The sequence below is a fragment of the Linepithema humile genome, chromosome 5 (assembly GCF_040581485.1).
Source record: "Linepithema humile isolate Giens D197 chromosome 5, Lhum_UNIL_v1.0, whole genome shotgun sequence".
Classification (NCBI taxonomy): Eukaryota; Metazoa; Arthropoda; class Insecta; order Hymenoptera; family Formicidae; genus Linepithema; species Linepithema humile.
Genome location: NC_090132.1, coordinates 26,469,274 through 26,481,754, shown reverse-complemented (window position 1 = coordinate 26,481,754; position 12,481 = coordinate 26,469,274). Strand labels below are relative to the sequence as shown.

The 12,481-nt window shown below is 31.9% G+C and overlaps 3 protein-coding genes across 9 annotated transcripts; 1 reads left to right on the top strand and 2 right to left on the bottom strand.

The window, feature by feature from the left end:
* On the bottom strand, nucleotides 1-1,007 carry LOC105667381 (transmembrane protein 70 homolog, mitochondrial). The gene is made up of 3 exons (XM_012359145.2): nucleotides 777-1,007; nucleotides 315-674; nucleotides 1-245 (listed from the first exon to the last, which is right to left on the bottom strand). Exons 1-3 carry the CDS (start codon nucleotides 990-992, stop codon nucleotides 12-14), a joined length of 810 nt encoding a protein of 269 aa, XP_012214568.1. The 5' UTR covers nucleotides 993-1,007; the 3' UTR covers nucleotides 1-11.
* Nucleotides 1,008-1,130: 123 nt separating this feature from the next.
* Nucleotides 1,131-8,076, top strand: LOC105667380 (actin nucleation-promoting factor WASL-like). Of its 2 annotated transcripts, none has more exons than XM_067355073.1 (7): nucleotides 1,131-1,570; nucleotides 2,246-2,526; nucleotides 2,638-2,928; nucleotides 3,009-3,288; nucleotides 3,529-3,912; nucleotides 4,178-4,434; nucleotides 4,544-5,483. In XM_067355073.1, the coding sequence occupies exons 1-6, from the start codon at nucleotides 1,475-1,477 to the stop codon at nucleotides 4,427-4,429; spliced, it is 1,584 nt and encodes a 527-aa protein (XP_067211174.1). In that variant the 5' UTR covers nucleotides 1,131-1,474; the 3' UTR covers nucleotides 4,430-4,434; nucleotides 4,544-5,483. The 2 variants fall into 2 exon arrangements, with proteins under 2 accessions (XP_067211174.1, XP_012214567.1); XM_012359144.2 differs by lacking the exon at nucleotides 4,544-5,483 and adding an exon at nucleotides 5,495-8,076 and having other exon boundaries at nucleotides 1,132-1,570.
* LOC105667382 (ninjurin-A-like) lies at nucleotides 6,020-11,307 on the bottom strand. 6 transcript variants are annotated; one of them, XM_067355089.1, is made up of 4 exons: nucleotides 10,621-11,307; nucleotides 10,027-10,461; nucleotides 8,932-9,319; nucleotides 6,020-8,543 (listed from the first exon to the last, which is right to left on the bottom strand). In XM_067355089.1, exons 3-4 carry the CDS (start codon nucleotides 9,283-9,285, stop codon nucleotides 8,349-8,351), a joined length of 549 nt encoding a protein of 182 aa, XP_067211190.1. In that variant the 5' UTR covers nucleotides 9,286-9,319; nucleotides 10,027-10,461; nucleotides 10,621-11,307; the 3' UTR covers nucleotides 6,020-8,348. The 6 variants fall into 6 exon arrangements, with proteins under 6 accessions (XP_067211190.1, XP_067211191.1, XP_012214572.1 ...); XM_067355090.1 differs by having other exon boundaries at nucleotides 10,027-10,325; XM_012359149.2 differs by having other exon boundaries at nucleotides 10,027-11,307.
* Between the last annotated feature and the right edge of the window lie 1,174 nt (nucleotides 11,308-12,481).

The window sequence follows — 12,481 nt, the reverse complement described above, 5'->3', positions numbered from 1 at the left end:
TGCTGTTATAATTACTTTTTATTGACATCATCTTTATATTCAGTGTTCACTGTGACTGTTTCACTAAGGCTATTATTATTACTTAATTTAAAGTCTATTGGTTTATCGTATCCCATTATTCTGATATAGTGACTAGGGTCGTCAAAAAAGCTCTGCTCTAAGAATAAAGGTTTCCCTTTTATAATACAATTCGTGAACATACCAGTTACATCCGGTACTACTACATCATCTGGAGTAAATTCGAGCTGAAACAGTTTGTTATTACTTAAAGAATATCTCAAATACAGAAACGTCACATAAAATATTATACATACCTCTTTCTTTCGAACGAATAAATTATAAGTGTTTGCGATATATTTGTCTTCCTTAGCATTGTAATACACATGCGTTACATATTTTTTAGTTATCATATGTATTAACAGAGGAGTAGTCACAGCCAAAAATCCGATACATGCAAACAATCCTAAAACAGCTCCTGTATTGCCGCTCTCCACAGCTTTTGTGTATAGAAGTGGCTGAGCCAGTAAGCCACCGGTGGATGTTAATAATGAGAAAATCTTGAGACCTCTAACTTGTTTTGTTAAAATTCCATAGTAAATTTCAGTTTTTTCTGTAGGAGCTTCATGAGGAACTTTTGTCGAAAAGTGCTTGACATTATGCGTTGCGGAGAATCTCTGTAAAATCACGAACTTTATTTAATATCAGAAAATCATTCTCGTCGTTGTAATTAGTTTAGTTTTAGAATCTTATTAAACAATTTAAAAATTTATTCTAACCTCAAGATTGCAGCCATTATGTGTGATATAAATCGGAGCGCGTATCAAATTATTGAAATCCTCCAAGAGAAGTCTCTTTTGAGCGGATGCACAAACTCTTAAAATTAATGCCATATTTATAAGAATAAACGTATGTGTAGATACTGTTTTATAAGTTTTGTAACATCTCGATTCGCGTAAGACTGACGAATATGTTAGAATTAGAATATTTACCATAAATAGATACGTATGTGATCAGCTGAGGAGCAGCATACGCTATCTAGCGTCGGTAGCTAATCTTCGCCGATTCGATAAGAGTGTGCGCTGCCGCTAGATAGCATACGCGATTTATCAGTCGCCATATTTAGTCTACAATTCAGACGGTGAACCAAAATCATCCATAAGAGTGGCTCATGTTCGTGTCCCACCCCTGGAGTCTCTCCCGCTAAGTTCCTCGGCGCGAGGATATTTGTCAAGCGCGGAATCAGGGAGTTCGGCTGATAATTGAAAGTCGCGTTTGCGAATGATACACTCGGGAGGGCATCTTTTCTTTTCGTCTCGCCGGGGCCTTATCACTGCTGTGCATATAAATCCGGGTGTGAACGAATACGCGCTGATGTAACGATGACGAAGAGAACGTTTTAGGTGCGTGAGGAACAACGGCCTTATACTGAGTAATATTTGGCTACACAACGGTTCTAACCTTGCTCGACGGCAACATGAAGTCGGGCAATACGGATAAGCACAGGGGCACGATTCTTCTGAAACCGGAGGAAAATGAGCACATCTTCCAATTGATAGGCAATCGATGCCAGGTGAGAACCTTCTCTCGCACAATTGTCAATGTCACCGTCTATTGCTTCATCTGTCAAATTGACAAATAGTTTTTAAACTAATCAAATCAATAAGGAGCGTAAAGAGCCACAATGCTAGATCTTTGTGCGAAGGTTATGATATATTCGTTAAAAATGTTTACAAACGTTTCAGCCTGCCATTAGGAATATCGATATTCAAGTTCAACATGTAAAGACATCTGGTCTTAACTTTTCCATCTCGTTCCTTCTACTTGGGCGAGCGCTTCTCCATCATGCAATTAATACAATCCTATCTAATTTATTAACGAACTACAATATGGTTGATAAAGGATTGCAAATACGTCTTCCACATCTTTTAATTATTTAAGCATTGCGAGCGAATTTTATATTTTATTGTATCTTATTTTGTACATTGAAGAAGGCCTGATGGCAGGCTGAAACGTTTGTAAACATTTTTAACGAATATATCGTAACCTTCGCACGAAATCTAGCATTGTGGCTCTTTACGCTCCTTATTGATTTGATTTGATTTAACAATCACTAGAGCCTTATATTCTAATTAAGTTTTTAAACTGTTCATTAAAGTTCTAGTTCTATGTGCATCTTCAATAACATTTGTGACAAATTATTTAAATGTATCGTTAATATTGTTTGTTGCGTGATTGTCTGTTTCAGTGCTTAGCAGCTGGAGTTGTACAATTATATTTGACTGAACCTCCTTCACATAGAGATTGGATTAAAAAGAGTACAGGCATTATCACTCTAATAAGAGACAATCCAAGGCGTAGTTTCTTCTTGCGATTGTATTGTTTACAAAGAAAAGTAATGTTGTGGGAACATGAAGTCTATAATTCAATGGATTACAAAGCACCAATGTCATATTTTCATACTTTTGAGGCAGAGGATTGCATGGCTGCATTTAATTTTGCAAGTGAGACCGAAGCCATTACATTAAGGTATGTTAATATGTTTTATGCTGTAACATTAATGTGATACGGAACGAATAAAAATTTCTTTAATCTGATTTATTGAAATAGATATCTAATTCTCAATACTTTTTTTTACAGAAATATACTTCTTGGAAAATTAAATGCTAAACGTCAAAGAAGGCAGGAAAGAAAAGCGAAAGAAACACAACCTAGTGGAACTATGCCTTGGAAAAATCAAAGCAGCTTGTCACCTTACAATGTTACATCGAGCTCATCGAGTAATTTATCAAATGGTGCACCTAATACAGTTGGCGTTAATAGAAGTGCTTCGAGCAGTTCAATGTACAAAACCAAAAAGAAAAAAAGCGAACAGGATCTCTCTAGGCGCAAGTTAACTAAGGACGATATTAGTCTTCCTTCTAATTTTAGGTAGGAGTTCAAACTTTATTTTGTGTGTCATATCTATTACTTATTTACACACATATTAAGATCGTTTTAATCTCTTGCAGACATGTGGCACATTTAGGATGGGATATAAATAATAAAGGTCTCGAATTAGATTCTGTAGATCCACAGTTACAGCAATTTTTCAATAATGCTGGCGTGTCGGAGCATGAATTGAAAGATAAAGGCACTCGGAAGTTTATTTATGATTTTATCGAAAGGAATGGGGGTATGAGTGCAGTACAGGAAGATATTCGGCCATTAGTCAATGCAAGAAGTAATCAGCCTCCTGCATTACCACAAAGACAGGAATATCCTCCACCTGTTCCAGCACGAACAATACCTGTAAGTTTCAGCCTATGATATATATAAGCCATATTAATTAGTAATTTTATGAATTTGCAATATTTTCTTGGTCTTTAAACAAATAAAATTGATTTGTTCTTGTATAAAATTTGATATTTTATGTATATAATTTATACATATAAATACGTATTTTTCATGCTTATTGATTTTTATTTTTGCATTTTTTATTTTTTATATATAATACATTACGTTAATGAAAACAATATATATCTATTTCAGCATCAGACGCGCAGCGCCCCGCCTTTACCTCCAAATCGTCTTAATGTGTCTTCTACACCACCTAGCCTGCCTCCTAGTGCACCCCTGAGTACTCCGTCTCCCAATGTACCAGCGCACAGAACCATACCATCAAGACCGCCTCCACCTACTATAACTTTGGCACCGGCTCTTCCTCCACCACCTCCACCACCACCACCACCAGCTCTTCCCTCGAGAGTCGCTTCAAATGTTCCCATGCCACCACCGCCGCCACCTTTACCAGATTTGAGCAGCACCGACAATATAACAATGAATACGAATGCTACGAATAATAATAACGAAGAATCAATCATTGATCTTAGGCCAATGCTCATGGAATCGATTAGAAGCGGCACAACTTTAAGGGTGTGTATGAGCGTGGAATTCGTTGATCATATCAATTATATAATAATGGAGAAAAAAATGAGAGATTTCTTTTTGGGACAACTGCTCTTTTGCCCTTTCTTATCTATTGTGAGAAATTTCTAGTTATATCTCTAACAGAATATATAATACTTTTAAATTATTTTTTTTTATAGGTAAGAAAGCAAAGATGGAATAACTTTTATCTCAGTTTCAGCAACATCAGAAATACCAATTGATAGCGATAATTTGATATTTTGTTTTACAGAAAGTTAATAAGACAGAAATAAAACCAGCGCCGGTTGAGGATTCCAGAGGGGACCTGCTACGACAGATACGTGAGGGCATTGAGTTGAAACCAGTTCCAAACGAAGTGAAATCGAGTATAACACCGACATCTCGTGGCGGTCTGGCCGACGCGTTGTCCAGGGCTCTGGCCGAACGATCTCGTGCAATTCACAGTGAAAGTGAGGACTCGACTAGTGATACCACCGACGACGACGACGAGTGGGACGACTAAATTCGGTAAGTTGTCAATTTTGCATTACACGCACCAATCATACGAAAATCTGTTAAATACGACACTCTCGTCGTATTTATTTTCCATACTAACAAAGGCGTATAACAATTTCAGATGAAAATATTACAATAACGTACCACTGTAATAAATATTATTGAGAAAAAAGTTGACAGGAGATAGCTATAAATGTATAATACGAATTATCTTCAATTTTAGTACTCAAAAAAAAATGAAAATCAGACAAAAGTATTTAAAAGGGGCTGCTTAGATACATAATTGAAAATAAAGGCACTATACACGTGGATAGAGCAAGTAAGAAAGTGATGTATGTGATTAAACTATGGGTTGTTAAAATCACAATGACCCTTTGCCATCTTTTTAAACTCCCTTTTTAGGGATTGAATCAAGTTGGACTTCTTGTAAAAGCCTGTATAGTAGTTATGTAATATAAGTTACATGTGGAATACGTTTGTGTTGCATGTTAAATCAATATTCGGAACTAATCCAAATTATTTTCTCTTAAGGGGGGAGCCGCGTGAATCGCTAAAACAAAGGTGATTTTTAGGAATTTTTTTGGGGGAATTTTTTTTAGAAAACAATGCAACGGATCTTTTTAAAACTTTTTAGTGTTTTAACATATATTAAAAAGTAAAAAAAAAAATTTTTTTTGTTTAAAAATAATTGATTATAGATCCACTATAAACAAATGTTGACGCAGCCTCGTCACTGGAGTTGTGAATTGGTGGGAGTTGTAGCGTCTTTTGTACTCGTCTGAGACAAAAATATAAAAAAAATTTGTTTTCTACATTGACTACTATTGATTGAAGCAAAAAAAAATTCGATTTTTTGAACCGGTCATACGAGGCTCCCCTCTTATATAATTAAACAATTTACTTACAAAGTAAAGAATATATATTTTATGATATATAATTTTGCTCTATCCATATAATTCATAAATTCGACTTACATTATAAGTGCCTAATAATAAACACAAACACTTTATTCTGGCTTGTCGAAAGTGCGTAGGATTTTAGATTATTTTACATCATTATTGCTATATGACAGATATCGAGTACAGAAGTTCAACGCAAAGTGAAGTCATCGGGAGGACAATGCAAGGCACAAGATATACTTTTGCCGCTATGGAGAAATCCTAGTCACAAGAAAACATTTATTATTATATTTTATTATATTTTATATCATTTATTATTCATATTAGTTCGATATTTTTTCCCCTTTCATATTTATATCGTTTAACGATATCTATGTATCTGATTTATATAAAACAGACTAATATGTCACTACTACTATATCCAAATAAACACAAAAGAATTTATACTACTTATTAATTGTAACAGTAATAGAAGATAATTAAGCTCAGGTTTGTTACTAAATATAAATGCAACGAGAATATAAAACTGCAAAGAATTTCAAATTGCAAATGTAGAAAGAGTGGAAATTACGATACGCTCATACACTTGTGATGCAGAAATACATTTTGTGCCCATGATTCAGTAATGCATTTTCTTAGCAGTTGCTCTATATACGAGTAATCGAAGACAGTGTTAATTTATACTTTTTTGCAAAAGGTAACGTAAAATGGAAAATTAATAAAAAATATCACCTTGGGCTTCTGCACGAGAGAGCAAACTAGTATAGTAGCTTCGAAAAATATTACTATGAATTTCGCGGATATATTCTTTGGCCAATTTGAAATTTATTTTTTTTCATAATTTTAGAGGATAAACAAGCGAAATAATTTTCGCGAATTAAATAAAAATAAACAAAGCTTTTTACTCTATATTTAATTTCAATTGAAATTTATTTCGATAGAGAGAGAAAGAGAGAGAAAGAAAGAGAGAGAATTTTGATTCGTCATTTTAATAAAGTACAAAATATTTATAAGATTAAAAAATGAAAAGTTGTGAAAGACAGGTTGTGATATCCAATTGAGTTTTTGCTCAAGTTTTGGGAAAAAATCTATTTCAAATTAATCAAAGAATACGCCTGCATATTTTGCCCAAGTATTCTTCCAACATTGTGCATAATTTTATACATGGTATTTTATTTATCTTGAAATGACTTTTATTTGACATCAAATTGGAAAAAAAACATTTTATGTAAATATAACAAGAAGTTTTGTAGATCCAACAAGAAAACACTTAATCAGATCTTTATAGTAAAAAGTTAATCAAACGGTGTAGTTATAAAATGTAAAATTTTGTTACGATAATCAGAAATTCTGTTTCGTTTAACAAGAATACGCTCAACCGGAAGCGTTTTATTAATATAATAAAACCATTTTTCTCACGAAATAATCGATCGAAAATTTACAATATACTTGTAACATAGAAGTATAAAACCATGTATAATGCGTTATATGCAAATAATACAACAATTTCTAACAAATTCTTTTATTTGATATCAAAGTAAAAAGTTATTTCAAGAAATTGTAATAACTGGTACATCGCTTTACTATATTGAGATCGAAAATATAATGTAAAATATCTCAATGATTTTTAACTGCAATAAGTTGGTCTCGTCAGCGTCGAATAGCATAATTGTAATGGTTTAATTCTACCTTTTTTTTTAATTACACTGCAATTAGTATATTATGATAAAAAAGAAATAGGGAATCGATCAAATTAGAGTTAGAAATAATGGACGCTGATGAAACTGCTCCTAACGAGTTTATAAATTCAAAACTTTAATATAGCCATTGTCGTTTAAAATTAAACTTGTTACATAGAGTTATACAAATAATATTAAATATACGTTGAAACGATGTTTATATTATTTATTTAATAATTAACTTTTACACCTATTAAAAATTAGTTTAAGCTGCATGCTGATTATTTGCATGCACATAGATTCTAAAAAGAAGGTATTTTTGCTAACGATATAAGTGACGATATATAGACTTGTAATCTTAAAAAATAAAAGGTAACAGTATTGTGCACATACTACCGTTGCAATTGATCATTGTTTAAAACAATCGAAACTTTTATCATTTTTGTTTATATCAAAATAATGTTCCACGATTATTATTGCAATGATACATATCAATTTTGGAGCCGCAAGCATATTTGTATTTGTATCTTTTATGTCGCAAAGAGATTTAATATAGATTAAAAATTATTTATAAGTAATTTTTAATTATAAAATTCTTTTTTGTCACATTGTAAAATTTAACATTAACCCTTACAGACATGGTGCATCACACATGATATCATGATTTTTATTAGCTTTATACTTTTTGCATACGTTCTTTTTATAACTTTTATATCTTAAATCTAAGAACAATCTATATATAAAATTAAAACTATTCGTAATGTCCGGAAATTTAATCCTGTCTCGATAATCGAAGATAAAATTTTAAAGGGAAAGATCTATGTCTAAAAGGGTTAATCATATCGGATGCACAATTCCATGTAATAAGACTTATTTTACTAGTATTGTTATGTGAAAGTATTTGTTTACAGACTATGTTTTTGTATAATAATTCCATTCGCACGCACATTGTTATATAAATTTGCTTCCCACAAGTAAAAAAAATGATGTTGAAGTGATAAAAATGAATTACAATCTATGTCATTCATTATATTATATATATTATGTTATATAATAAATGAAATCTTAGTATCTTATGTAGATTTTAATTATTTACAAGGAATGCTATTTTGCACGACGTCCTAAAACCAGCCGTGTTTTTTTAATTATAATTTTAATGAGTACGTATAGTGAATTAAGTTTAGGTGGAAAAAGTCACAAAAGATCCTATTATAGTATCACTTATATCAAAACAGCATAAATATAGATCATAAACTTAGTTTCGTTTAGTATATCTTACTGATAATAAAGAATGACGAATGATAATGATGTTAACAGGTGTAATTCGTCATGTTTGATGAGATGGTATTTATGTCCTAATGTTAGAAGTCAGTGACGGAAGTACATTCGGAGTAATACTAAACGCAGCTATGAATACATTAATAATCGTTATAAGAAAGACTGCTACTACGACGTAATTGTTGATTCTCTGAGCGTTGACAGATTTCGACTTTCCCTTTATATCAAATCGGCCTTTAAAAATTAAACTGATACCAACAGCGATCTAAAACATATATATAATGCATGTAATAGTTTTACTCCAAGCGCAATTCTATCTTGATGTTTACAAATTATCATAAGCACGTATATATTTTTTGTTCTATTGTTTCAATTATATCTATTTTAGGGAAAATGTATACTGTATTTAATCTAATACTTATTTTAAAAAGATTCGAAAAGGTTCTTCAAACAAAAATTACTGTAAAGTGTGACAATCTAAATTTGAAATTACTTATTCTTCAAAATTATTTTAAGAGAAAGCAATCTGAAAAAAGATCAATATATCCTTAAGATTGGAAAGAGTAGGAATTTATATATTTTCACATTATAAATTAACTTTTTATATCATCAATTCAAGCTGCTAATGAATGTATCCATAAGTATTCTCTTACCTGTAATAACAGACTGATGATAATCAGAATCATAACAACGTAAAACATCGGGCTGTTTCGCTGATATTCAATAAGATATCTCAATTGATTTGCATTAGCCGTTATGAGCGCGACATCCATCATGCCCTGTGCCACAGTTTTCTTGGCCGCGAAGGTGCTCGCCTGCCTTGCATTGTAATTCGGGTTCCTCTTGTCCGTTGTGTCCATGGACTCTTTATTCGCAGCATCCTCGTTTACCTCTTCTTTAATCGATGTAGGATCTTTCACCACAACATCTTCGATCATCTCTAGCTCGGTAATGACAGTGGATATGTCGTCCATCCTGCTGTCTGTCTTGTCGTCCATTCTTTCCATCTCGCGATTTTTCGCACATTAATCCACTTGTTCACTGTATTGCAGATCGGCAAAAGCACTTGTGAGATCTCACGACAAAAAAGATGCATGGTGCAATCAATTAGGAAATGTTTCACGCTTTTTGATACATATAGATATATATAGATAAACTAAGATAAGTCAATGATAAAATCAATCGGGGATTTAAAAAGCATCTGTTTTTTTACGACACTATATAATTACTTTTTTGTTTCACACAATGTATTTGGTTTGACAAAGATGCTAATGCGCAATTATGTCTTTAGCTGATAGAGATATGAGAAATTTCTTTACGCAAAAGTTCTTTTATTTTTATGTGTCTGTATAGCGATTTATATTAAAGTTTGAAATAATTTGCTATTACGATAAAGTTTATCAATTAATTTTTCAAGACATTTTCAAGATCAACTATTATATCTTTAGTGTAACATTGTGTGTTTCGTCAAATTATTATAGAATATTTTATATTAAATTTAACGTGTTTTAATTTTAATTTGTTGGATATTTGCTTTATTTTGTATCAAATATTTCGAAAACTAAATTTTTACTTATGTTCTTCATCTTATTGATACAATTATAATCTATTCTCGAATTTAAATTTTATGTCAGCCAAATGTTTTATTCTAATTTACTTTTTAATGACTTTATATTTTACGAATATTGTACTATAACGCTGAAATTTTCTTTCCCTTTATTTTATTGACGCATAAGAAAAAAACTTACGTGAAAGAATAAATGTTGTTGAGTTGCGGAAATGTGATCTACTGTTACGATCGTATAGCTACGTAATAGATTATTTAGAATAAGTCGGGACGCGTTTGTGGAAAGTCTTTATTCAGTGTTGCTGGTTCGAGCTTTGATCGAGAACTGAACAGGCGAGAAGGATCTTTGTTTAAAGTGCTCTAGGATAATCGTAGCGGTGGAATGTTTATTGGAAGGAGGAGGTTTTATCGAAGAGAAAATACGCGATAGACACAGGAACAGTGTTTATCCAGACAGCATGATGACCTCATATAATACTCCTAAAGAGTTCCAAAAATTTTTCTGAGTTGATAAATTTAGATCAGAAGGTGGTTAGAACGTGCTCATAATGTACTCGAATGCGTCGACTTCTGAGTTCATTTTGATTTCATCATAAGAGCTTTTTATGCATATAACCTAGTAAACGAGAAATTATTGAAAGTTCAGAAATAGGATTGAAAATTACTGAGAAGAATTTATTTACGATGATGCTGAATTTTATTTAATTCTTCTCAATAATTTTCAATCCTATTTCTGAACTTTCAATAATTTCTCGTTTACTGGGAACAAATATACCTCAAAAAATTACATGTGAAAAATTGCGTCAGAGAACGTTGTACCAGGAACAATTTCACACACTGCGTGTTTTTTATGCACTGCGAACTGCGAGACTTGGAAAGTACTTTGTGGGTAAATATAAATAACAAAGAGAATAATCGACGAACAATATATAGATGACCAACAAGAATCCAGCCGAGTCAGGTTGGGTGATGCGTGTTTTTTGTTTTCACGCATCATATTATATGATGTCAAAATGAGCTGATTATGAAGAACTATTTTGTGTTAGAAATATAAGTTTACAGTGAGCTCTTTTTGATTTACTGTTAAAGAACTCAGAAAAGAGCACTTTTAGACCATTTTTTGTAATCATTTTAGCAGATCATAAAGAATTCAAAAAAGAGAATACTTTTTGAACTCTTTCTGGAGATCCTGCTGTGTGGGTAGGTTAATCCATGTTTGTTGCAGTTATTGAAGAGTCACGTGTTTAGGGTCAAAAAGAAGTAAAGATAAAAAAGGTTCGAATAAACAGAATAATTGAAGAAACTAAAAGTTGCGGCACATAACACTACGCGCCTTCTGCAAACTTAATGTTAACGTAATGTTGATACTGCTTATTATATTAATACCACAGTTTGTGTGCTACTGGTGAAGGTTGATTACTACACAATGCAACGTGAATCAGAGCAAAAGAGTATATACCGAGGCAATGATAAACTTTATCGTGGTATCCTCTGACCGGAATAAGTAAACCGCAGATCAGTTGTTTATGAAGACAAGACAAGACAAATAACGCCTAATATTAGCAAATATGCTGAGTTTATTAATTCTTTAATTAGCTAACATGTCCCATGCTTTCTAAAACTTTGTCTGCCTTAATTGTAATTATTAATTGTAATTATTAATTATTAATTGTTTCTATGATTTTTTTTTCTATATTCTAATACAATTGTTTCTTATCTTATTCTTTATCGTATATTTATTAATTTCTGAGGTTTTTATAAGGTGCTAGATCGTTAAGTTATTGTCCATACTAGTACATATGTTAGGAATCTCAAGAAAAGAACAAGAAGAATACAAGCAAATCTAGAAATTTTTTATTAAATTTTTCATTTCCAAAGTATTTTCTTCTAATTTGATATAAAGATTTGGATTTATCTTATGTAATGCTGCTATTTTTTTCTCATATATTAGTCACTATTCATCGCCGAACGATAGTTTATGTCTGAATTATATGATTTGCGGAGGCAAGTACTTATTACCTAGAACGATATTGATGTTCTTTTTCTTCAATTTTACAAACATATGAACTTTCGAACGAAACTCTCACACAATTCATCAGTGAGATATAATAATAATGGCCGGGATGTACCACAAGTAAGAGTTTAATTCAATTATGATAATTCAGTAATATTAAGTTATTTATGATATTCCACACCAGTGCTTGGAATTAGTTGAACATTTCAACCGATTTCCGCGGTATACGCCTCTTTTCCTCTCCTTATCGCGCGCGCCGCAGCCGCTAGGGCCAGCGCCGCCGAGCGTTAGAAGCGGCACTATCTGATTATGAGTGGATTCTTCTCTCTATTTATTAAAATTTAAAAAATGTATTAAAATTTATTAAAAATAAATTTTTTATTTTTAAATTTATTAAGTGGAAATATTTCAATAGATTTCCACGTCACCCATGAGGTTTTTTTTAAGTGGTTTCCCCCGTAGGCCTATTCCACTAAAGATAAAAATAACAAATTCTTAATTTAAAAAAAATATATAAAAGAGATTTTCTTAATTAGATTTTCTTGGCCTTTTATGAAAATGAACAATTGATGCAATAATATAGATAGAAATCACTTTTTAAAAAACGCGTCAGCTAGTACCT

Bases quoted from the DNA above. Each gene is read 5' to 3' on its own strand.
- LOC105667381 (XM_012359145.2), bottom strand. From the start codon at position 992: ATGGTAAATATTCTAATTCTAACATATTCGTCAGTCTTACGCGAATCG. The intron at 675-776 runs GTTAGAATAAAT...GTGATTTTACAG, and splicing joins ATAATGGCTGCAATCTTGAG to AGATTCTCCGCAACGCATAA. The intron at 246-314 runs GTATGTATAATA...AAACTGTTTCAG, and splicing joins TATTCGTTCGAAAGAAAGAG to CTCGAATTTACTCCAGATGA.
- LOC105667382 (XM_012359149.2), bottom strand. From the start codon at position 9,285: ATGGAAAGAATGGACGACAAGACAGACAGCAGGATGGACGACATATCC. The intron at 8,544-8,931 runs GTAAGAGAATAC...TATATGTTTTAG, and splicing joins TCATCAGTCTGTTATTACAG to ATCGCTGTTGGTATCAGTTT.
- LOC105667380 (XM_012359144.2), top strand. From the start codon at position 1,475: ATGAAGTCGGGCAATACGGATAAGCACAGGGGCACGATTCTTCTGAAA. The intron at 2,929-3,008 runs GTAGGAGTTCAA...AATCTCTTGCAG, and splicing joins AGTCTTCCTTCTAATTTTAG to ACATGTGGCACATTTAGGAT. The intron at 3,913-4,177 runs GTGTGTATGAGC...TTTGTTTTACAG, and splicing joins GAAGCGGCACAACTTTAAGG to AAAGTTAATAAGACAGAAAT.